The sequence below is a fragment of the Trichechus manatus genome, unplaced genomic scaffold (genome assembly GCF_000243295.1).
Source record: "Trichechus manatus latirostris isolate Lorelei unplaced genomic scaffold, TriManLat1.0 scaffold00061, whole genome shotgun sequence".
Taxonomy (NCBI): Eukaryota; Metazoa; Chordata; class Mammalia; order Sirenia; family Trichechidae; genus Trichechus; species Trichechus manatus.
The window spans coordinates 1,593,000-1,617,506 of record NW_004443997.1 but is presented as its reverse complement, the minus strand read 5'-3'; the positions used below and the strand labels follow the sequence as shown (position 1 = coordinate 1,617,506).

Sequence of the window (24,507 nt, the reverse complement as noted above, 5' to 3'; positions counted from 1 at the left end):
ACACAGTGGCTGCAACAACGGGCTCAAGCATAACAACGATTGTGAGCATGGCGCAGGACTGGGCAGTGTTTTGTTCTATTGTACATAGGGTCGCTATGAGTCAGAACTGACTCAGCGGTACCTAACAACAACAACAGGTCATGCCCATTTCAACTTTACTAGATAATGCCAAATGGTATTCCGAAGTGGTTATTAATTTACATACCCACTGGTACTGTATAAGTGCTTCATTCCTCCACTTCTTTGCCTGCACGTTATTGCTAGACTTAAAATTTTTTGCCCATCAGATGGGTATGTACTACTATCTCACTGTGGTTTTAATTTGCATTTCTCTGATTTCTAATATGGATGAGTGCTTTTTCATATGTTTATTGATTATTCAGATTTTTTCTTAATAAAGTACTTGCTCAAAAATTTTGCCCGTTTTGTCTTTTCCTTTGATTTGTATTTTATTTTATTATACTTAAGGTGAAAGTTGACAGAGGAAACTAGTTTCTCATTAAAAAACTAATAAACATATTATTTTGTGACATTGGTTGCCAACCCCACAACATGTCAACACTCTCCCCCTTCTCGCCTTTGGGTCCCCTCTTGCCTTCTCGTCCTTTCTCCTGGGCTGCTATGCCCATTTAGTCTCATTTTGTTTTATGGGCCTGCCTAATCTTTGGCTGAAGGGTGAACCTCAGGAGTGACTTCATTACTGAGCTAAAAGGGTGTCTGGCGGCCATACTCTCGGGGTTTCTCCAGTCTCTGTCAAACCAGTAAGTCTGGTCTTTTTTTTTTTGTGAGTTAGAAATTTGTTCTACATTTTTCTCCAGCTCTGTCTGGGACCCTCTACTGTGATCCCTGTCAGAGCAGTCCGTGGTGGTAGCCAGGCACCATCTAGTTGTACTGGACTGTCTGGTGGAGGCCGTGGTAGTTGTGGTCCATTAGTCCTTTAGACTAATCTTCCCTTGTGTCTTTAGTTTTCTTCATTCTTCCTTGCTCCAGATGGGGTGAGACCAGTGGAGTGTCTTAGGTGGCCACTCACAAGCTTTTAAGATGCCAGACACTACTCACCAAAGTAGAACGTAGAACATTTTCTTTATAAACTGTGTTATGCCAGTTGAGCTAGGTGTTCCCCGAGACTACCGTCCCCACAGCTCTCAGCCCAGGAATTTAGTCCCTAAGAGAGTTTGGATGTGTCTATGGAGCTTCTATGACCTTGCCTTGGACAAGTTGTGCTGGCTTCCTCAGTATTGTGTACTGTCTTACCCTTCACCAAAGTTACCACTTACCTGTTGTCTAGTGTTTTTCCTTCCCATCCCTCCCCTCCCTCGTAACCATCAATGGTTGTTTCTTTTTGTGTGTAAACCTTTTCATGAATTTTTATAGTAGTGGTCTCATACAGTGTTTGTCCTTTTGTGATTGACTTATTTCACTCAGCATAATGGCCCCCAGATTCATCCATGTTGTAAGATGCTTTGCAGATTCATCATTGTTCTTTATTATTCCATTGTGTGTATGTACCATACTTTATCCATTCATCTGTTGATGGGCACCTACGTTGTTTCCATCTTTTTGCTGTTGTGAAGAATGCTGCAGTGAACATGGGTGTGCATATGTCTATTTGTGTGATGGCTCTTATTTCTCTAGGATATATTCCTAGGAGTGGGATTGCTGGATCGTATGGTATTTCTATTTCTAGCTTTTTAAAGAAGTGCCATATCAAAGGGTTGTACTATTTTGCATTGCCACCAGCAGTGCATAAGAGTTTCAATCTCCCCACAGCCTTTCCAGCATTTGTTATTTTCTGTTTTTTTGATTTGTGCCAGTAATGTTGAGGTGAGATGGTATCTCATTGTGGTTTTGATTTGCATTTCTATAACGGCTAGTGATCATGAGCATTTCCTCATGTTAGCTGCTTGAATGTCTTCTTTGGTGAAGTGTCTGTTCATATTCTTTGCCCGTTTATTAACTGGATTATTTGTCTTTTTATTGTAGAGGTGTTGGATTTTCCTGTAGCTTTTAGAGATTGGACCTTTGTTGGATCTGTCATGGCCAAAAATTTTTTCCCAGTCTATGGGTTCTCTTTTTACTCTCTCTCAGTGAAGCCTTTTGATGAGCATAAGTGTTTACTTTTTAGAAGATCCCAGTTATCTAGCGTATCTTCTGGTGTTTGTGTATTGTTAATTATGGTTTGTATCCTGTTAATGCCGTGTATTAGGGCTTCTAGAGTTTACCCTATATTTTCATCTATGATCTTTATAGTTTTTAGTTTTACATTTAGGTCTTCTGATCCATTTGGAATTAGGTTTTGTGTATGATGTGAGGTATGGGTCCTGTTTTATTTTTTTGCAGATGGACATCCAGTTTTGCCAGCACCATTTGTTAAAAAGACTGTCTTTCTCCCCCCTTTTGATAGATATTGGGACTTTATCGAAGATCAGGTGACTGTAGGTGGATAGATTTACATCTGGGTTCTCAATTCTGTTCCATTGGTCAATGTGTTTCTTGTTGTACCAGTACCAGGCTGTTTTGACTACCGTAGCTGTATAGTAGATTCTTAGGTCAGGTAGTTCGAGTCCTCCTACTTTATTCTTCTTCTTCAGTAGCGCTTTACTTATCCGGGGCCTCTTCCCTTTACATATAAAGTTAATGATAAGTTTTTCCATCTCTTTAAAGAATACTGTTGGTATTTGGATTGGGATTGCATTGTATTTGTAGATTGGTTTGGGTAGAATTGACATCTTCACATTGTTTAGTCTGCCCATGCATGAGCATGGTATGTTTTTTCATTTATGTAGGTCTCTTTTGATTTCTTGCAGTAGTGTTTTGTAGTTTTTTTGTATAGGTCTTTTATGTCCCTGGTTAGATTTATTCCTAAGTATTTTATTTTTTTAGAGGCTATTATAAATGGTGTTGTTTTCCTGATTTTCTTTTTGTAGTTCTCTTTATTGGTGTTTAGGAATCCAATAGATTTTTGTATGTTTATCTTGTATCCTTCTTTTCTGTTGAATCTTTCCATTAGTTCCAGTAGTTTTCTCGTGGAGTCTTTTGTTATAGTATCATATCATCCACAAATAGGGACAGTTTTACTTCTTCCTTACCAATTTGGATGCCTTTTATTTCTTTTTCTTGCCTTATTGCTCTAGCTAGGACTTCCAGCACATTGTTAAATAGGAGTGGTGATAAAAGACATCATTGTCTTGTTCCTGTTCTCAAGGGGAATGTTTTCAGCCTCTCTCCATTAAGAATGATGTTGGCTGTTTACGTTGTTGTTGTTGTTAAGTGCCGTTGATTCTGACTCATAGCGACCCTATAGGACAGAGTAAAACTGCCCTACAGGGTTCCAAGGAGCAGCTGGTGGATTTGAACTGCTGACCTTTTGGTTAAGCAGCGTGTTACTCAGTTTCCATGTATTTGAGTTTTTTCCTTGCTCTTCCTGTTATTAATTTCTACTTTGATGGTCTTGTGATCAGAGAAGATACTTTTTATTATCTTAGTGTTTTGGATTTTGTTGAGGGTTTCTTTGTGGCCTGAGATGTAGTCTATTCTGGAAAACATTCCATGTGCATTGGAAAAGAATGCGTACTTTGCTGCTGTTGTGTGATGTGTTCTATACATGTTTATGAGGTCAAGTTGATTGATTGTGGCCTGTAGATCTTCTGTATCTTTTTTGAGTTTCTATATGTTCCGTCCTTTACTGAGAATGGTGTGTTGAAGTCTCCTGCTATTATTGTGGAACTGTCAATTTCTCTTTTCAGTGCTGTTAGAGTATATGTATTTTGGAACCCTGTCATTGGGTGCGTAGTTATTATGGTTATGTCTTCACGTGGATTGTCCCTTTTATCATTAGACACATGCAGGAACTTCTTTACTCCCCATGTCTCTTAGTTTGTCTTTTATATTTTTCATGTCTTTTTGTCTCTGTTGCGTTCTGGATAATTTCTTCAGCTCTCACCTCCAGGTCACTAATACTTTCTTCAGCTGTGTAATGTTGCTAAATTATTGAGTTATTTTTAGTGATTGTATTTTTTACTCCTCGAAGTTCTATAGTATTTTTTTTTCCAAATATTTACTCTCATCACTCTACTGTCTATGAACAAACTGCCCTTCTGTTTCTGGAAATATACTAAACATGCTTATTTTATATCCTGTGTCTGACAATTTCCCTATTGGAGGAGTTTTATGTCTGATTCTGCTGTCTTTTATTTCTCTTGGCCCTTGCTCATAGGAGCTTGTTTCCTTGTGTGTTTAGAGGTTTTTATGCTGTGCACTGTTTTTTTCCTTGCAATTTCATATCTTATCATATCTAGGATTCCATAAAACATGGAACGAAGGGGAGATCCTCCAGAGGGGATTTGCTTCTCAGGTGACTGGGGACGCTGACAGTCTGAGACCATGTTAAATTCTCTGCTAGAGGCTTTACTGGACCATTAAGGTAGTGTGTATTTGGGCAGCAAAAGTGAGTTATTATAATTTTTAGGAAAAAATTTTTTCTTTCTGCTCTGTTCAAGGCCTTTAAGTCAAGCAATTTTCCTTGTATTTCAGGTTCACCAATACATTGAAGATATAACCTGTAGGAGCTTCAGCTTTATGAGAAACTTCTCCTATTAGATGCCCTACCTCGGGAGGGTCCTCAGAGGCAGTAAAAATATAGGATTAGGCTCACTGCCAGGTCTTACCTCTCCAGGTTTCCACAGCCACTTAATTTTTTGCCTGGATATTCCTTACATTTTTTTCCAGTTCATGGATGCATTTAAGATATTTTAAAATTTTGTCGATCGTGTCTAAGTTTTCAGCAAAGGAATACTGTCCAGGAACCTAGTCCACCATATTGCGAGAAAGAGAAGTCTACCTTGAATTGATTGATGAATGATTTACAATGAAAAGCTTCCTGATATCAACCCATTCTTGCATTTGGGTATGGGTTTATCAACTTGGGGTATCAGTCGTTTGTATGTGGTTGGATTCTTTTTGCTATTGTCTTACTTGGATTTATGAGAATTTTTTTTTTTTATTGTTGTACTTTAAGTGAAAGTTTACAATTCAAGTTAGTCTCTCATACAAAAATTTATAGTGTTATGTGACCCTAACTGCTCTCCCTATACTGTGACAGCACACTCCTCCTTTCCACCCTGGATTTCCCGTGTTCATTCAGCTAGCTCCTGACGTTCTCTGCCTTCTCATCTCACCTTCAGACAGGAGCTGCCCATTTAGTCTCGTGTATCTACTTGAGCTAAGAAGCACAGTCTTCATGAGTGTCATGGTTTAAATTATGTCCCCCAAAAAATATGTGTATCAGTTTGGCTAAGGCCATGATTCCTGGTACTGTGTGATTTTCCTGTATGTTGTAAACCTGCCACTATGATGTTAATGAGGGAGGATGGGTGGCAGTTGTGTTAGTAAGGCAGGACCTGATCTACAAGACTGGATTGTGTCCTGAGGCAATCTCTTGAGATATAAAAGACAGAAGTGAGCAGTGAGACAGGGGGACCTCATACCATCAAGAAACCAGTGCCGGGAGCAGAGTGAGTCCTTTGGACTGGGGTCCCTGCGCCGAGAAGCTCCTAGTCTGGGGGAACACTGAACAGAAGAAGGCCGACAGAGAAAAAAAGCCTTCCCCTGGAGCTGATGCCCTGAATTTGGAGTTTTAGCCTACTTTGACTATGAGGAAATAAACTTCTCTTCATTAAAACTATCCACTTGTGGTATTTCTGTTATAGCAGCACTAGATGACTAAGACAACGAGTATCATTTTAAGTCCCACAGTCCAGTCTACTCTTCGTCTAAAGAGTTGGCCTCGAGAATGGTTTCAGTTCTGGGTTGACAGTCCAGGGGCCATGCTTTCTGGGGTTCCTCCACTCTCAGACCATTAAGTCTGGTCTTTTTACTAGAATTTGAGTTCTGTACCCCACTTTTCTCCTGCTCCATCAGACTCTCTGCTGTGGTCCCTGTCAGGGTAGTCTTTGGTGGTAGCCCAGCACCATCTAGTTCTTCTGGTCTCAGGCTGATGAAATCTCTGGTTTATGTGGCCCTTTATGTCTCTTGGGCTAATACTTTCCTTGTGACTTTGGTGTTCTTCATTCTCCTTTACTCCAGGTGGGTTGGGGCCAATTGATGCATCTTAGATGGCCACTCACTAGCTTTTAAGACCCCAGATGCCACTCACTGAAGTAGGATGCAGAACATTTTCTTAATAAACTTTGTTACGCCAGTTGACCTAGATGTCCCCTGAAAGCATGGTCCCCAGACCCCTGCCCCTGCTACTCTGTCCCTCAAAGTGTTTGATTGTATTCAGGAAACTTCTTAGCTTTGATTTAGTCCAGTTGTGCTGACTTCCCCTGTAGTGCATACTGTCCTTCCCTTCATCTAAGATAATTCTTGTCTACTATATTGTTAGTTAGTAACCCTCTCCCTCCCTTCCCACCTTTATAACCATCAAAGAATGTTTTCTTCTGTATTTAAACCTTTTCTTGAATTCTTATAATAGTGGTCTTATACAATATTTGTACTTTTGTGACTAAATTCACTCAGCATAATGATCTCAAGCTTCCTCCATGTTATGTTTCACAGATTTCATGGTTGTTCTTTACTGTTGCGTAGTATCCCACTGTGAATATACTGTAATTTGTTTATCCATTTATCTGTTGATGGGCACCTAGGTTGTTTCCATCTTTTTGCTATCATGAACTGTGCTGCAGTGGACATGGGTGTGAATATATCTATTCATGTGACGGCTCTTATTTCTCTAGTATCTACTTCAAGGAGCAGGATTGCTGGATCATATGGTACTTCCTAGTGTTTTAAGGAAGCACCAAATCGATTTCCAAAGTGGTTGTATCATTTTACATTCCCACCAACAGTGTATAAGTGTTCCAGTCTCTCCACAACCTCTCCAACATTTATTATTTTGTGTTTTTTGGATTAATGCTAGCCTTGTTGGAATGAGATGATATCTCATTGTAGTTTTGATTTGCATTTCTCTAATGGCGAATGATCATGATCATTTCTTCATGTGTCTGTTAGCCACCTGAATGTCTTCTTTGGTGAAGTGCCTGTTCATATCCTTTGCCCATTTTTTAATTGGGTTGTTTATCTTTTTGTTGTTGAGGTTTTGCAGTATCTTGTAGATTTTAGAGATTAGACGCTGATCGGATTTGCCATAGGCAAAATTTTTTTCCCAGTCTGTAGATTGTCTTTTGACTCTTCTGGTGAAGTCATTTGATGAGCATTAAGTGTTTGATTTTTAGGAGCTCCCAGTTATCTAGTTTCTCTTCTGGTGTTTGTGCATTGTTACTTATGGGTAGTATTCTGTTTATGTCATGTGTACGCTCCTAGCGTTGTCCTTATTTTTTTCTTCCATGATCTGTATCATTTTAGATTTTATACTTAGGTCTTTGACCCATTCTGAGTTAGTTTTTGTGCATGGTGTGAGGTGTGGGTCTTGTTTCAGTTTTTTGCAGACGGATATCCAGTTATGCCAGCACCAGTTGTTGAAGAGACTGTCTTTTCCCCAGTTAATGAACTTTAGGCCTTTGTCAAATATTGGCTGCTCATAGGTGGATGAATTTATGTCTGGATTCTCAATTCTGCTCCATTGGCCTATGTATCTGTTGTTGTACCAATACCAGGCTGTTTTGACTATCATGGCGATATAATAGGTTCTAAAATCAGGTAGTGTGAGGCCTCCCACTTTGTTGTTCTTCTTCAGTAATGTTTTACTTATCCGGGGCCTCTTCCCTTTCCATATGAAGTTGATGATTTGTTTCTCCATCCCATTAAAAAATGCCGTTGGAATTTGGATAGAGATTGCTTATCTGTAGATCACTTTGGGTGGAATTCTTCTTCAGTAATGCTTTACTTATCCGGTGCCTCTTCCCTTTCCACATGAAGTTAGTGATTTTTTTCTCCATCCCATTAAAAAATGCCGTTGGAATTTGGATAGGGATTGCATTAGCTGTAGATAGCTTTGGGTAGAATTGACATTTTCACAATGTTGACTCTTCCTATCCATGAGCAAGGTATGTTTTTCCACTTAAGTAGGTCTCTTTTGGTTTCTTGCAGTAGTGTCTTGTAGTTTTCATTGTATAAGTCTTTTACGTCTCTGGTTAGATTTATTCCTAAGTATTTTATCTTCTTGGGGGCTATTATAAATGATATTGATTTGGTGATTTCCTCTTCAAAGTGGATTTATGAGAATTCTTAAGTGAGACACACACATGCACATACATACAGTTGCCATTGACTCTATTTCAACTCCCATGGTGACTCCATGTGTGTCAGGGTAGAACTGTGTTCCATAGAGTTTTCAATGGCTGATTTTTCAGAAGTAGATCACCAGGCATCTCTGGAGTGATTCAAACCTCCAACCTTTCAGTTAGCAGCCAAGCACTTTAACTGTTTGCACTACCCAGGGATTCCTTTTATATGTTAGTATCCTCTTAATCAGGTTTTGTTGCTGACGTTATGCCGGCTTGCTTCATAAAAAGATTAAATTGGATTGGAATCATCTCTGGTTCTATCGTTCTGTGTTTTACACTTTGAAATCTGTTTCTCTGGCTTCCTCTCCTCCCTACCCCATCACGCTTAGCCCCAGATCTAGTGATGAGTGTTCCTCAGGCCTCCCCACCTCCTCCAAGTCACTGTCAGGAGCAGCCCCTCCCCAGTCCCTCTCTGCACTCCCCAAGGCTGGGAGGAAGATTTGGACTCTAGGGTATGGAGGAAGCAGGAGAGGCCCAGTTCTTCCCCAGTTCCACCTCTGAGGCCCCCCTCACAGCTGATGCTGCAGCCACACTCCCCTTTGGCCCCAGGTATGCCCTCTGAGCCTTTGGTCTAGCTGGTCTGGATTGCCTGGAAGCAATTCAGTTAACAACTGTTTATTGAACAGACAGACAAGATTTCTACTCTCGTGAAGCTCACAGTCCACTAAGTGTGGTGGGGGGAGGGGGGCAGACAATCAACAAAGAAGTTAGTAAAACCCATAGTATGCCAGATGGTAATCAGAGTGCTATGGTAGCTTAACTGCATGTTTGGGTATTAACAGGTCAAGTCTATGTCAGCCCCTTCCCCTCACCTTCTGGGTTCTTTTTGAGATTGCTTTTGTGTGTGTGTGTGCAATTACTCTCCCATGAAATTTCATAAGCAACTTGTCAGGTTTTTAAAAAACATTGGTGGGATTCTGATTGAGATCGTGTTGAATTTGTAGATTTGGGAAGAACTAATATAACTGAGGTAGTCCATTCATGAAGATGGGAGTTTTTCCTTTTAATTCAGGTCTTCCTTCTCTATCATTTGTTAAAGTTTTATCCATAAAACCCTTTACAGCTTTTTGTTAGATGTATTCTGAGGTCCCTCATGGCCTGTGTTGCCGAATATTTTTTTTCTCATGTTTTCTACTCAGTGATTGCTGGTCTATAGGAGACCACTGCTGGCCAGAGGTTTCTTTCTAGAACATTGATCTGATGTCACTCTCTGTTCAGAGCTCTGCCTGGTCCCTGCGACTGGCAGGGTCATGACTGACTCCACAGCAGGTGCCTTGCCTCCCTTGCTTTGCCCAGTGGACTGGCCTCTGTCACCTCTGGGCTTGGCCCATGCAGCCTCCCCCACCTCCCCTCCCCTGCGCAGGCCGTCCTGGGTTCCCTTCCAGTGAGAACTGACTCTCCATCTCCTATCCGGGACCCACAGGGGAGAAGAAGGCCCAGGGAATTCTGCGGGGCCAACCCTGAATCCCACAGCAGTAGGGGTCAGGGCAGATGGTGAGAGCCCAGTACTGATGCCTGTGATGCCCACCCGGCTGCACTGGCAGTGGGAGAAGAACCCAGTGGGTCTGATCAGGAGCTGCTCTTGGTTGGGTCTTAGGAGCTAGTGATCGAGTTGCTTGGCAGCCTGGGGCAGCAGAAGCAGCCTAGGCTCTGGTTGTCAAGCAACCATAGAAATCACCATGTGGGCCTTCCCTTGTGGAGGGCGGTGGGTGTCTTGGCCTGGCCTGGGCACCAGGAGCTAACAGACAGGAGGGGGTGGGGGGCAGCCTCCACGTGGCTAAAACACTGCCCTTCTGGGGGATAGGCAGATCTGGGTCCAGGACCCGAGGCATTAGGCCAGCCCCTGGCAGAGCCCAGCCCCCTCCCCTAGCTTTGAGCTGGGGTGATGCTGGTCTAGTCCGCTGGGCAGCCTGGGCCCAGACCCTTGCCCCCACTACGAACTCCCTCCCTGTCAGCCAACGTCCTGTTTCCTTGCGGGCTGTTGCTGTTTGCGTCATCAATGCCGCTCCATCCACCACAGACAGGGCAAGGTGGCGGAAAACTCCAATCCAAGGTTTATTGTTACTGGTGCTTGCCTACAAACAGTGTTCAGAAGAGGTACATTCAACAGCATTGACGGGCCCTCGGCCCTAGGGGAGGCCCGCGGGGCTGCCTGCCCCGGCCTTGTTACTCCCAGTGGGCCCCCTAAGGCATTGTACATGGTGTTTTCACTTTTATTTTTTTTTATATAAAAACCAAACCAGTCCCAGAGTAGAAAGAAAAACCCTGTGATGGACTTTCAGGACCAAAACTGAAGTAGGGAGGGTTGGAGTGGGGGTGCCAAGGGGCTGGGACAGTGGCTGCGGTGGTCCAAGCCTTGGGGAAGGGGGTGCGAGGAGACAGCAGGACTGGCAAGAGGGCCAAACTCAGACAGGAGCCCTGTCTTCATCATTTTTCACTTTCACATACCATAGAAAGTTAAGCAAAATAGCTATTTTATATATATTTATATATCATATGTATAAATTAGGCAAATAAAGGGTCCCGGGGCACTGAGATGGGTGCCCTGGAGCCGCCTGAGGCCGAGGTGGGAAGCTGGGTCTCTGGTGCCTGGGTCACCAGCCCAGGCCGAGCTGAGGGTTTGTTCATTATTGCTAATTTGGGGCCTGGTTCTGGGTCAGAAGCACCTGCAGGCCGTGCCTACCAGCCCTCCTGGCCTCTGGGGCCAGGGATCAGCCCTGGCACAGCCAGGGCCAGGCAATTCCATCCTCAAATCTACCTCTCCACCCCCTTGGTGTCCCCCAGGTAGGTGGATGGGGGCTGTAGCTCCAGGGACTCCTGTGTTCTCCTGGGCCAGGCCCCCCGTTTATGTTCAGTTCTCTGGGACCCTGGGCTCCTGGGGGCTGGGCAGCTCAGATACAAACGGGGCCTTGCTATGTTGAGCTACAAAATCTCCCAACTCAAAGGAGTCTGGCTTTCTGATCTCTTAAAAAGAGGGGCTCTTGCCAGCACACTTCTGTGGCAAGAAAGCACACTTGGAAAGTTTCTGCTAAGTGTTGTACTAAAAATACGTTCTAAAAGTCATGGCTGGAAAGAAATGGAGATCTTTTTTAAAAAAAACCAAGAGAGAGGCTCCCTAGGAGAAGCAGAGCAGCCCTCCCGGAGTTAGGCTGATGACGGGGGCTGCCCATGCCCGTGCCCAGCCTGTGCTGTGGTAACTGGGGAGCTAGGATCTCCGTCGGGCCCCAAGTCCACGAGGAGAGGGGCTTGGGGTGACCCGGTACACCTGGGGCTGGAGAGAACCCGGGTCAACACTCCTTCAAAGGTGATAGACCCAAAAAAGTTTAAAAAAAAAAAAAAGAAGTGGGGAAGAAGGGGGAGAGAAGGACCTTCCGTACTAAACGGAGAGCATTAAAGAAAGGTGGGCCAGGCTGTGCAGGCGCCTGTATTTCGGAGGGAGTTGGTGCTCAGAAGATGTTGGGGCACATGTGCCAGTCCTGCCTCTCCTTGGCCTCCCAGTAGCCGCCCTTGTACATACAGGCCGTCTCCCCGGTCAACGGGTCCAGCCTCTTCTCGAACCACAGCGGCGTGTATACCTCCGCCTCCTTCTCTGCTGGACAGAAAAGCGGGCCGTGGGCGGATGCTCCATGCCCTCCCCGCCCCAGGGGCGACCCTCCCACGGGGCACCCCTCCGCTCCCCTGGCTCCCCTCCCTCCCCGCTCCGGGGAACACCCTCCCTCAGGGTATCCCCCCACCCCTCCCTTTCTCGGGGGCACCCACTATCCCCGGGCGCCCTCCTCCAGCCCCCTCCCTTTCCCGGGGTAACCCCCCCCACCGCGCCACCTTCCGTGGGGCACACCCTCCCCAGCACCCCTCTCTCCTTGGAACACTCGTCCCCGGGCCCGCTCCCCGCCGGCCTCACCCTCCTCAGCACCGAAGCCGCCGCCCCGCGCGCTGGCCTCCAGCCGCCGCCGCCGCGTCAAGCGCTGCTTCTCCTCCAGCCGCTGCTTCTCCGTGTTGGCCTCGTCCCAGCGCCCCTTCTCCATGAGCCGCTGGTCGGGCCGCAGACGGCTGTCGGTGGGCGCCACGCCCTTCTCGTGCTCGTTCAGGGTCAGCGCCAGCTCGGAGAAGTAGTACATGTTCTCCGCGTTCTCCCTGCGGCGGGCGGCGGGTGAGCCTCCGCGACTGCGCCTCCCCGCGCCCAGGGCCCTCCGTCCCGGCCCGACCTTCCCTTGCGCCGCGTCCCTGGACCCCGCTAGAACGGACCGACCTGATCGCTGGCACCCAACTCACCCTTTACACCCCCCTCACCCCCCAGCTCCACCACAGCCACCCACCGACCTGCAGCTGTTCACTAAGTCATACTTCTCTGGGAATTTGTATGTTTGATCCAAATTCATAAACATAACCTTGTTTCATAATATCCTCAGTATTATTGCTTAAATGTCTGACACACCACGTCCCTGTTTGCATCTGTGATGTGGGTTATATGTGTCTTCTCTCTGTTGTGAACAGTCATGTCAGAGGCCTTGTCCGGTTTATTCCTGTTTGAGGATCAAACTTCTGGCTTTGTTGATCCTCTCTATTGTATGTTTGTTTTCTGCTTTGATTTTTGTTTTTGCATTCCTTCCTTCTACTTGGTTGGGGTTTATTTTGCTGTTCTTTTTCTAACTTCCTGAGATGTATGCTTAGCTCCTGTCCAGCTTTTCTAATATATGCATTTCAAGGCTGTACATTTCCCTCAAAGTACTGCTTTGACTGAATCTCACCATTCTGGATATGTATTTTCATTACCATTCAGTTCTAAATATTTTCTAACTTCTATTATATCTTCTTTGACCTATGGATTAGCTGGAAGTGTATTTCTTAATTTTATAAACATTTGGGGATTTTTTTTTTTTTTTTGCACAATTGCCTTGGAGTCAGACAAAATACTTGGTTTAATTTTAGTTCTTTGAAATTTCCTTTGTACCCCAGTATATGGTCAATTTTTGTAAATGTTCCATGTAAACTGAAGAGAATATGCTTTCTGCAGTTGCTCAGTGCACTGTTACTAAAAGAGGTATGCTCAAATTTCCCACTTTATCATTCTCCTTATATTTCTGTCAAATTTTGCTGTCTATATTTTGAGGCTGTTGTTATGTACAAGGTACGCTCACATTTAAAATTCATCTTCCTGGTGAATTGAACCCTTATTATGAACTGTTCCTCTTACCTCTAGTATTCCTTTGGTCCTACAGTCTGTTTTGTGATATTACTATAGCCACAGCAGCTTTTGTTACTATTTCTGTGGACATATCTTTTCCTATTCTTTTACTTCAGTCTTTGTCTTCTTATTTAGATGTATTGGTTGCAAATCAAATATAGTTGGAGTTTTCAAAAATTCCTTCTGAAAGGTTGAAAGTTAATTTGAGCTTTTAGACCATGTGCACTTAATATATAGGAGCCCAAGTGGCACAGTGTTCAAAATGCTCGGCTGCTAACCAAAAGATCTGTGGTTCGAACCACCGTTGGAGAAGTATGTGGCAGTCTACTTTCCTATAGGTTTACAGCCTTGGAAACCCTATGGGGGCAGTTCTACTCTGTCTTATAGGGTCGCTATGAGTTGGAATCTACTTGACAGCAGTGGGTTTTTGGTTTTATTTAACTACAAATGTTGGATTTAAATCTACTAATTCTTTTTTTTCTTTTTGTTCTGTTTTTGGACCTCAGGTGCACACATCTGGATTAGTCATAATCTTTGGTTCGTGACACTCTCTCTTTATTAGTCCTTGCACGGCCTGTTTTTATTAGTACAACCTCACCACTCTAAACAAAAGTTAGAACCCTGACAAAAACCTACATCTAACCATATGGAAAATGCACCAATTCACTCCATTCTCAGGTAGCCATCAACCTGACTCTTGGGGTCATCAGATGCTGGCTTTCCTTTTAATATAGTTTTATTGCATCTTTAAATATTCTTCTGTGTGTGTGTACACATTCACATACGTATATTACACATACTTGTTTTTAACTTCACAAAATGGTTTTGTAATCTTCTGGGACTTGGTTTTTTTACTTAATACTGTATTGCTAAGATTTATCTATATTGTTGAATGTTGCCGTGGTTCATTTGTTTTAACTGCTGTGTAATATTGTGTGAATATGCCACATTATTCATCCAATAAATTTGGGCTGTTTCCAAGTTTCTGCTATTGGAATAGTCTTATGCATGTTTCTTGTTGTACATTTGCCAGAAGTTCTCTTGAGTATATACTTAGATGAGTGGAATTGCTGGGTCACAGAATATGTGATGTTCATCTTTAGGAAATAAGGCCAAACTGTTTTCCAAAGTGATTGTACCAATTTACATTTCCACCAGCAACGTGTAAAAGACATTGTGACTCCCATCTTCTTTGACACATGGTATTATCAGACTTAATTTTTGCCAGTCAAATGAGTGTATCTCATTGTGGTTTTGATTTGCATTTCCATGATTACCAATGCTACTGACTGTATTTTCATATGATTATTTCCCATATGTGTTTCTGCTGTGAAATTCTTGTTCTTTTTTCTATTAGATTGTTTCTGGTTTATTAGTTGATTGGAAGTACTTTATGTATTCTGATACTAATCCTTTGTCAGGTGTAAGTATTGTGATTACCTTCTCCAAGTCTATGTATTGTCTCTTCTAGTTGCTGTCGAGTCAGCTCTGACTCATGATGACCTCATGTGTGTCAAAGTAGAACTGTGCTCCATAGGGTTTTCAGTGGCTGATTTTTTGAAAGTAGATAACCAGGCTTTTCTTCTGAGGTGCTTCTGAGTAGACTCAAGCTGCCAACCTTTTGGTTAGCAGTGAGTGCATTGACTGTTTGTACCACCCAGGAACTCCAGAACTACCATATGACCCAGCAGTGGAGGCGTATACCCGGAAGACGTGAAAGCGGGAATGCAACAGATACTTGTGCCCCAATGTTCACTGCAGCAGTGTTCACAATAGCCAAAAGGTGGAAACAACGTCAGTGTCCATCAGCAGATGAATGGATAAACAAAGTGTGTTATATACATAAAATATAACTCAGCCATAAAGAGAAATGAAGTTCTGATACATGGTATGATACAGACGAGCATTAAAAACATTATGCTGAGTGAAGTGAGTCAGTCACAAAAGGACAAATATTGTATGATTCCACTTACATAAATATCTAGAATAGGCTAATATATAGAAACTAAAGTTTATTACTGGTTACCAGGGGTGGGAGGGAGAGGGAAAGGGGGACTCATTGCTTAAGGGGCACTGAGTTTCTCTTAAGGGTGATGAAAAAATTGAAATGGATAGTGGTGTTAGTTGCACGACATGATAAACATAATTAATGTCACTGAATTATATACATAAAAATGTTGAAATGGCATGTTTTGTTATATATATTTTTACCGCAATTTAAAAAAAAGTGGTTGATATTACTGACAGATTTAGGGCAGAAGGCTGTTGTTCATAACTCTGATGTGACTTTACTGAATCCAATTTTTGGTTACTGCATCAGTGATTTCATAACTTTGAAAGGATAGTTTAGCTCATTTCAATGGATTCAAGTTATCCACGTGATCTAATTCTTTAGTCTACTAAGAGTTCTTTTATTCAAGTTGATAAACTTTAAGTTACATAAATGTCTTTGCACTTCTAACTCTAGAGACCTTTGCACTTATTGGGATTCCAAGAAATATAATTTAAAATTTTTTAGATCTGATGAATCTTGCATTTTTTTCATTCTTAGAACCATAATACTCTTAAAAATACTTATATACACATATATACGTATTTTAAAAACAAAAACAGTTTTCTGTTGGGTAGACTCTGGCTCGAGGTGACCTCTTGTGTGTCAGGGTGGAGCTGTGCTCCAGAGGGTTTTCAGTGGCTGGTTTTTCCGAGGTGCCTCTGGGTGGACTCGAGCTTCTGACCTTTGGGTCAGCAGCAGAGCATGCTGACCATCTGCACCACCCAGGGAGGACTCTCTCTATGTACGAATGTATGTTTATGTATATGTATGTGTATATATACATGCCTGTATATACATACGTACATATATATGTATATATACACACATATATACACACACACACACATACATTTGTGAATAAATGTATTCAATCTAAAAAAAAGTGAATTGATCCTCCTCTTGGGTAGACTTGAGAATAGCTTCCCTCTGTTTATTCCTCTTCTGACTTAGGCGATAGTGTGGTCATATTTTAACTTTATGTTTTAGATTTGAAACCCCACCAGTTGATTTACTGTCCATTTAGATTCACGTAATTTTGCCCTCTATTCATTCATACATCCTGGAGCTTCCCTCTGGGGTCAGTTTCCTTCTGCCTGAAAGATACCCTGTAGTGCAGGTCTGCTAGTGAAAAACTGTTTTCGTTTGTCTGAAACTATCTTTCTATCAATGTCATTCTTTGTGCTACTCTCCCTGGGTGTAGAGCCGTGGGCTGGCAGGATTCCATCGCCACATGTAAGATACCTTTCAGCCGTCTCCTCGCAGGCCGTTGGCTCACTGTTCCTTTGAAAGGAATGTCTTTTAAAATCTGACTAATACTTTCTCTTTGAGTTTTCAACAGTCTCATTCAATCCCTGTTAGATTTAGGTGGAAAATTCTTCACTGTTTTCTCCTCAGAGATGGTCCGTCTTTCCTTCTGGGATTCTGACTAGAGGTATATGCTAGACCCTGCTCGCAGACCTCCATTGTACAGACAAGTCCCCTGGGGGCCGCACTGAAATGCAGACTCTGACTCCGGAGGTCTGGGTGAGATTCCGCACAGAGTGTTAAGTATGCATGTTGTAATGTCTAGGGTAACCACTAAAATAATATATTTAATTGGAGTCCCAGAAGGAAAGGAAAGAACTAAATAAAAATGGGAAGGAGGAAGAAATAGTTAAAGATATAATGGAGATAAATTTCCCAGAATAAAAATTTCAAAAAAAAAAAAGTTGCCATCAAGTCGGCTCCAATTGATGGTGACCTCATGTGTTACAGAGAACTGCTCCACAGGGTCTTCTTGACTGAAATCTTAATGGGAGGAGATTGCCAGGCCTTTCTTCCATGGCACTGCTGGGTGGGTTTGAACCATCAACTTTTAGTCGAGTGCAAATTGTTTGGAAGAGATGAAAGACCTCGGATGGGAAGGGCTAAAGCCACCGGGGACCCTGGTGCTGCTGCTCGGGGACCCTACCCTGGGTCACTGGGTGGTTGACCTTCTCGCTTCGTGTCTTTTCCAGGTTTCATCTCTTGATAATTTCTTCTGATCTGTATTCAGTTGATGATTCTCTTTAGTTGTCCTCAATCTATTAAACCTTTCCATGGAGATGTTAGTTTCAGTTATTTTATTTTTCCTTGTAGAATTTCTATTTTGTTTTCTTTCGAAGCTGCTATGCCATTTTTTTATCATTTTCTGTTTCCTGCAGTTCTCTTCTAGTTCGTTTTTTCTGTCCCATCCCCCTGCTTCATGGCTCTGCATCATACTGCCCACCACCAGAGGGTTCACGTTTATTTCCTTGCTGATTGTCTGTCTTGCACTCTCCAGAATGTCAGCTGCCCGAGGGCACAGAGCTTTGGCGTGTCCTGGGCTGGGGTGCTTCCGCCTTCCTCTCTGCCTGTGGCTCTCTGGGCCCTGGTCCCCCTGCCTGTCTACTGCTCATGGGCCTCCCCTGCTCTCCCTCTCTCTGTCCTGCTCGCCCTCCCCACCTCGCCGCCCTCCTCTGCCCCGCAGCACAGAACCCGCAGGCCCCACTCACGGCAGTGGGTACTTCTTCCACAGCAGCTTGGCTGGCAGCGTCTGGTATACTGTCTTCTGCTTCCCGTCTGAGCTGGGGCTGCTGGGGCTGCTGTGCACGACCTTGGCGCACTCCATCTGCTCGTCCCATGAGCCGGACAGCACGTAGTGAGCCTTGCCCTGGCTGTCACTCACCACTCCTGTCACCTGTGGACACAGCAGGACCAGTGTGGGCACACGCTCTGCCCTGGGCCCCCAGGCTTCAACGGGCAGTCCTGCTTACCTTCCGGGCCGCCTCCTTGGAGAAGTAGCTATAGGGGAGGAACTTTAGCTGGCACCGGTCCTTGGTCTTATGGTTCACAATCTCGATGTCCCCAGTCTAGTGAGAGAGGTGGTGGTCGGCAGCCAGTCTGTGGGCCCCATGCCCCCCACACCATGGGCCCCCCTGACCTGGTCGATCCAGAGCTTCCCCACGATGATGTTATGCACAGTGGAGGTGCTCTTCCTCCACACGTAGTGATTCCCACTGGCCTGGAATTCTAAGTGGATGGCACCTGGTGGCCGGATGAAGGGTCAGCAGTCAGAGCTATCAGTGTGGGTCTGGCCTGCCCACAGCCCAATATCCTGAAGCCACATGCTGGAGGACCGGAGTTGTCTTCATGCAGACAGCTGGGGAGGCGGCCAGGAAGCCTGGCAAGGGGGAGGGGAGAGGACCCTCGGGAAGCCCCGGGAAGCCCCCAGCTGGCTTCTGGGTTGGTACGATCTCCCCCATTACCAGAATGTCCCTGCCCCTGAAGCACTTTGTGCCCAGCTCACCTAAGGGCATGATGGAGAGGTATTTCCCCCGGAACTTGCTGGAGATGGTGATCTCCTGCCAGAGACTCCAGCCATGCTTAGAGAAGACGTAGTGCGCAGCTGAGGGTGGGTGGTGGCTCACCTGGGCCAGACACACACAATGTAAGTGTCTGGGGACAGGTCCCAGGCATTAGCCCCAGCCAGGTGGGATGGCCTGCCCTGTCTCCGTCCTGTGCCCCTCTACCTCTCTGCACAGCAGTCAGGCCTGGACTCCTCCCCTGGGGGCCATGGACCTGTGGCAGGCCCCCTGAGGACAGTGCCTATGCAGATAAGCAAGGCCTTGGCAGCCTGGGTTGGAGTAGCCTAGGTTGCTGTCCTGGCCCTGCCAGGAGACAAGGGCCTGGCGTCTTCGAGCCCCATGGCTCTTGGGCTGTACAGTGGGGGTGATGGTGGGGCCTGCACTCCCAGGACCTGCCTATGACAGAGACTAATCAAGTGAAGGGTTTCGTTGCTGTGACTGTTTTCTTGTTTAATTTTCATAGCTGGCAAAGGGACACGTCTGACATGTCTGCTACACGGAGGAGGCCCAGACTGGCTGCCCGAGGGGTGGACGGGCCTCCTTCCAGCCTCACTCTAGAGTAAGTGACTACCCTGCCTTGGGCCCACTGTGGTGGGCCCTCTCGGCAGCCATAGGCACTGCTGATCACCACCTCACCTTCAGGGTACCTGCCCACCTGGCCCTCCTGCCTCATGGCAGCCCTTCTTCTCATCTCAGCCTGCTCCCCAGCCTCATCTATCTCCAGCTTCAGGTAGGCTCCCAGCTGACTTGCCACCTCCATTAGACAGGCTTTCTAACCCCAGCAGGGTCACCTGAGCTCCACCTACCACCCCTTCCCCGCTCTGGTGGTCTCCCCACTACTGGCTCCTGTCTCAGAAGATCAGCTCTACCCACCAGCTGCTCTTGTTAAGATGGGTGGGCTGTCCTTGCAGCTGGGCCTTCTTGGCCCACCAACTCCCACCCTCACTGGCAAACTCAAGGCGTGACCTTCAAGGAGATGGCTCTAAGTCTGTCAGCAATGCTCCCTTCTCAGCCGCAACGCCCAGTCCTTTCAGTTGCCCTTGACCCTGCCTTCTCTCTCATGGTCAACGTTTGATCCTTAGCCAGCCCTGTCTGCGCTTTTGTCAGTACATGCGTCCACAATCCGCTCCTCCCCCTAGTTGCACCTCTCCACCCCACCCCCCCAGCCCCAGGGCCACGCAGAACCAGTACAGCAGCCTGGGCCAGCTCTCCCTGCTTCCATCTTACCCCTGTGCTCAACAGTCCCCACAGTAGCCAGAGGGACCCTGATAATAACATGATTGGGTCCCACAGAGTTGGCCCACCTGCTTCCTGCAGGGTTCTGCTTTTGCCCCCACCCTCTCTTCTCCTTGACCACCCCCGTTCTAAGAGGGCCAGTCCCCTCCCTGTCCACCATTCAACGCACACAGGATCTGCACTCCCCCAACCACGCTTGCTTCCTTCCCAGCTAGACCCTTGCTAGCTCCTGGCACATGGGGGGCACTGCATCAACACTTGCTGAATGAATGAATACTCAGCGGTTCAGACCAAGAACTCTGGGTCATCCTTGACGTCCCTGCCACCTCATCCCACGTCCAAAGCATCAGCAGACCTGCTGGCACCCCTTCAGAACACGCCCAAGCTCGGACCTCTCTCCCCGGTCAGCCACGACCACCTGCCTGGGTCCACAGTTGCATTCTACTGGGCCCACTGAGCACCTGGCATGTAGCTGGTGCTCAGTGGTGGCAGTGCCTGGACCTGGCACTTCCACCCCAGGCACTTCCACGTGGTATCTGCCTGGGTTCTCCCAACGGCTTGGCACAACCCAGTGAGGGGCACTGGTGGAATTCCCTCCATCAGACAAGGACACCAGGCTCTGTGTTGGTGCCACGGCTAAGGCTCCCCATAGCATCTTAGTGGGGAAGGGTGGAGAGGACACAGGTGAGCCATGCCCGGGCAGGGCCTTTGACCCCTGGAGTCCTTCAGAGTCCCGGCTCTGTAGTCACTGACCTGGCCAAGTCCTCTCGACCCACACTGCGCAGGTGCCTCCCTCCCCCTCCCACTCACCTGACTCCACAACAGTCCCTGAAGATGCTTCCACCTCTACTCCATGGTCCCCTGGCTGGGAGATTGTGTCCTCCCCTTCCCTGCACACCAGGCCCAGCCACCAGACTGGACAGACCCATCTAACCCCTGAGCACCGGCATGGCAGGGTCAGAGGCCACATCCCATTCACCTCACTGTGTCCCTGGTACCTGGTGGGAGCAGCCTGGCTGGAGTGTAGCGGACACAGCCTTGCACCAGCCCCCGTCCTCACCTGCTCGCAGAGGGAGCGCAGTCCCATGTCGTCGAGGCGGTCCAGCTCAAAGGTCTCGCCCAGCATGGGGTTGAAGGGCTTGGCGATGCGGTTCACCGTGGTGGAGTAGGAGGATACAGAGAAGGCAGCCACCAGGCACATCTGCTCCACTGGGTTAGTGCAGTTGACCGCCTTGTCCAGCAGGTGGTGGTACTCCAGGTCCTCTGTCAGCCGCTGGAGCATGGACAGGGGCTCATTAAAGTTAACCTGTGGGGAAGGCGGTAGTGGTCAGGCAGGCGCTGGCTGGGGGTGCCTGGGCAGCCACCCCCATCTTACCTGAGCAGCCCGCTGAGCCCCACTAAGATGCTGTTCCCAGCGCAGAACCTGGGGTTGACACAGCATCATTGCTTTCACAGATGTTTGAGGATATCCTGCCCCAACGGCACCTTCATGGTGAGGTTCCCTGGCGGCTCTGCCTAAAACTGCAGCCCTCTGCACTTCACCTCCCAGCTCTTTCCTGCCTCAGTTTTCTCCAAAGCACTCACCATTTTCTGACATACTAGATATTATGCTTCCTGTCAGTCTCCTCCTACTAGGATGGAGGCTCCGTGAAGGCCAGGTCTCTGACTTGTTCACTGCTTGTATTCAGCACTGAATCACATGAAGCGTTCAGTTCTTACTGGCTGACTGACTGACCTCAGTCAGAATGGATGAATCGGGTCTTCCTTTTGTGAGCTGTGGAGCCCTGGTGGTACAGTGGTTAAGCGTTTGGCTGGTACCCAAAAGGTCGGCAGTTCAAATCGGTCAGCCACTCCTTGGAAGCCCTATGGGGCAGTTCTTCCCTGTCTTATAGGGTCACTATCAGTCAGAATCGGGTTTGTTTTTTTTCAGATTGTGAGCTGTACCAGGACCAGTTGGTGATGCAGTGGTTAAGCACTCAGCTGCTAACCAAAAGGTCAGCAGTTTGAACCCACGAGCCACTCCGTGGGAGAAAGGATATGGCAGTCTGCTTCTGTAAAGATTTACAGCCTTGGAAACCCTATGGGGCAGTTCTGCTCTATCCTACAGGTCACTATGAGTCATAATTGACCCGACAGCAATTTTTTTTTTTTTTTTTTTTTGTGAGCTGTTAGTTAAGTTTCTGTCTAGGCGTTCAGTGGTGGGGCCAGGGTGGGGGTGGGTGGGGCCAGGGTCCTGATGGGTGGGCCCAGGGCCTCCAATGGGCAGGTCCACCTTCTCCCATGATGCTGGGCTCTGACCCTTTGCCAGGCCTTGGGCAGAGAGTTTTTCCTGTGTTATCTCATTTCATCCTCCCAACATCTGTGAAGTCGGTACTATTATGATTCCCATTTTTCAGATGTGAACACAGAGGTCAGAGATGTAAAGTGACTTGTCCAGGGTTACGAAGAGTAAGCAAGTCAGGCCTGGAGCCACCAAGCTTGCCCTCCACAGAGACATCATCCCCGCCTAGTGGCCCAAGGCCACAGCTCTGCACTCAGCCTGCTGTGTGACCGGGGGCCGCTGCCTTGACCTTGCTAAGCCTCCATGTCCTGGGTGCAGGTGCAGGGACAGTGAGAAGCACAGAGAAGGCTCCTACCACCTCATCACACCCCAATCCTGCTACTCCCCAGCTAGGATGCAGGGACAGCGGACAGTGTGAGGTCTTGCCAGCCTGGAGGGGCCCTGGGGTTCCCCACATCTCTGGCCATGCAGAGCCGCCCCCTGCCCCTTCTCTCAAAGCCTGGAGATAGATATGAGCAAAGAAACAGGTACATGCTCCTTGGAGCCATCAAGAAAATGGCTCTCCAGGCTGCCTGTACTTCACGTGGCTGTCAGTCTCATCCACGCACAGGGGCGCACGTGGCACCTACCGGCATGGGGATCTTGGAGAGCTCCCGGCCGATGCAATTCTTCATGATGCTCCAGAGGTTAAGGCTGTAGTTGGGCTTGTCGGGGATGCGTGATCTCCTCTTGACTTTGGGTGGACCCTTGGGCCCAGGTGAGGTACCATCTAGCACCTGCCAGAGAAGCATGCGTGGCTGTCAGTGGGTCCAGAGTGCCCCCTTAGTACCCCAGGCCCCACCTTTACTCCTGCCTGACCTTGCACAGGGTGGCGGCAGAGGCACAGTGGGGACCCAAAGGCAGTCTGTCCCTTTGGCCCCATGCTGGGGGTGCTGGCCTCCCCGAGCCCTGGCTTCTCCCGTGGGGGTTCCTGCCGCACTTACGTTGTCTGCCGTGGTCCAGTCATCCACGGAAACTGCCCCTGTCCCACCCTCAGCTTTTCTGCAGGAGACACAAAGGGGACACATTATTTACAAACCCTGAGCCTTGTCCCACCTTCTGTTCAGATCTGCAGTGAGGTCCGAGGGGGCTGAGCTGCTTCTAGAATGGGAGCCCCCAGCAGCCTTTGGAACACTCAAGATGGGGGCTGCGAGACCCAGGGCATCTATTTGGAGAGGCTCCCACCTACGCCCTCGTCTGCGGTCTGTGCACACAGCCCCTCCTGGGGACTAGCTGACCCTGGCCCCAGATGAGCCAGAGGGTGGACATCTCTGGGAGAGCCTCCCAGAGCCCGTGGGCCCATCACAGAACAGACCCCACTGTGTCCTCTCCCATCTGCTTGCATGTCTCTCCATGGGAGTGGGATTCCTTAAGGGCAGGAAGTGAGTCTGAAGTGTCCCTGTGCCAGACCAATACTTGTAGAAGAGACGGTCAGCAGGGGATGCCATGTCTGAGGAGGTCCCACTCCCTGAAACCATGGCAGAGAGGATGGAAGAATCATCCAGGTCACTTAGCAGAATGGGGGAGGGGCACCGCAGACAGAGGGCAGCAAGAGCAGAGGCACAGGGCAGGACAGAACGGGACCTGGGTGGGACCTGCCTGCTGCCCATTGTAGCTGCAGTACAAGTGGGGGGTGGGGAAAAAAGCAGCAGGACAGGCAGGGGCCGTGTGGACTGTCAGGAGAGCCTGGGGAGCCAGGGACGAGTGCTGAGGGTCACCTGCATGCTGGCCAGGTGTGAGCAGAGGGGGCCTGGGCACTCAGGGGCTGGCTCAGAGCCACTGGAGCACCAGGACGTGAAGCCCAGGTCCCTGGAGTGGCAAGGAGCCAGGGGCCGCCTGGGCAGACCTTCCTGGCTGCATTGCCAAGAGGGTGATGCTGCCGGGTAATGAAGTGGAAGAAGAGCAGACCGGCTGAGCATGCTCACCTTGAGAGCGATATAAGCAATTTAAAAATGTTAGTGGAGAATGGAAAAATGATTCTGAGCTTGAAATACACTGCTGATGGGACCTGGAAGCTCCCTGAGGGTGAGAGGAATGCAAACCCCCTTTCCCGGAAGAAGCTGGGACAGGGAGGGAGTGAAGTGTCGGTCCATGTAGTGGTC

The 24,507-nt window shown here is 47.3% G+C and overlaps 1 protein-coding gene across 2 annotated transcripts in view; it reads right to left on the bottom strand.

Moving 5' to 3' along the window:
* Positions 1-10,866: 10,866 nt before the first annotated feature.
* Positions 10,867-24,507, bottom strand: part of OSBP2 (oxysterol binding protein 2) — a 211,845-nt gene continuing 198,204 nt past the window's right edge. Inside the window, exons 6-15 of one of the 2 annotated variants that reach the window (XM_004378947.2) lie at positions 24,314-24,316; positions 23,350-23,407; positions 22,996-23,142; positions 21,146-21,391; positions 18,792-18,912; positions 18,426-18,529; positions 18,259-18,354; positions 17,998-18,182; positions 12,148-12,380; positions 10,867-11,835 (exon numbers count right to left, since the gene is read on the bottom strand). In XM_004378947.2, the coding sequence (XP_004379004.1) occupies positions 11,693-11,835; positions 12,148-12,380; positions 17,998-18,182; positions 18,259-18,354; positions 18,426-18,529; positions 18,792-18,912; positions 21,146-21,391; positions 22,996-23,142; positions 23,350-23,407; positions 24,314-24,316 (1,336 nt within the window). In that variant the 3' untranslated portion in view covers positions 10,867-11,692. The remainder of the gene's footprint in view (positions 11,836-12,147; positions 12,381-17,997; positions 18,183-18,258; positions 18,355-18,425; positions 18,530-18,791; positions 18,913-21,145; positions 21,392-22,995; positions 23,143-23,349; positions 23,408-24,313; positions 24,317-24,507) is intronic. The other variant, XM_012556294.2, reaches the window with a different exon arrangement.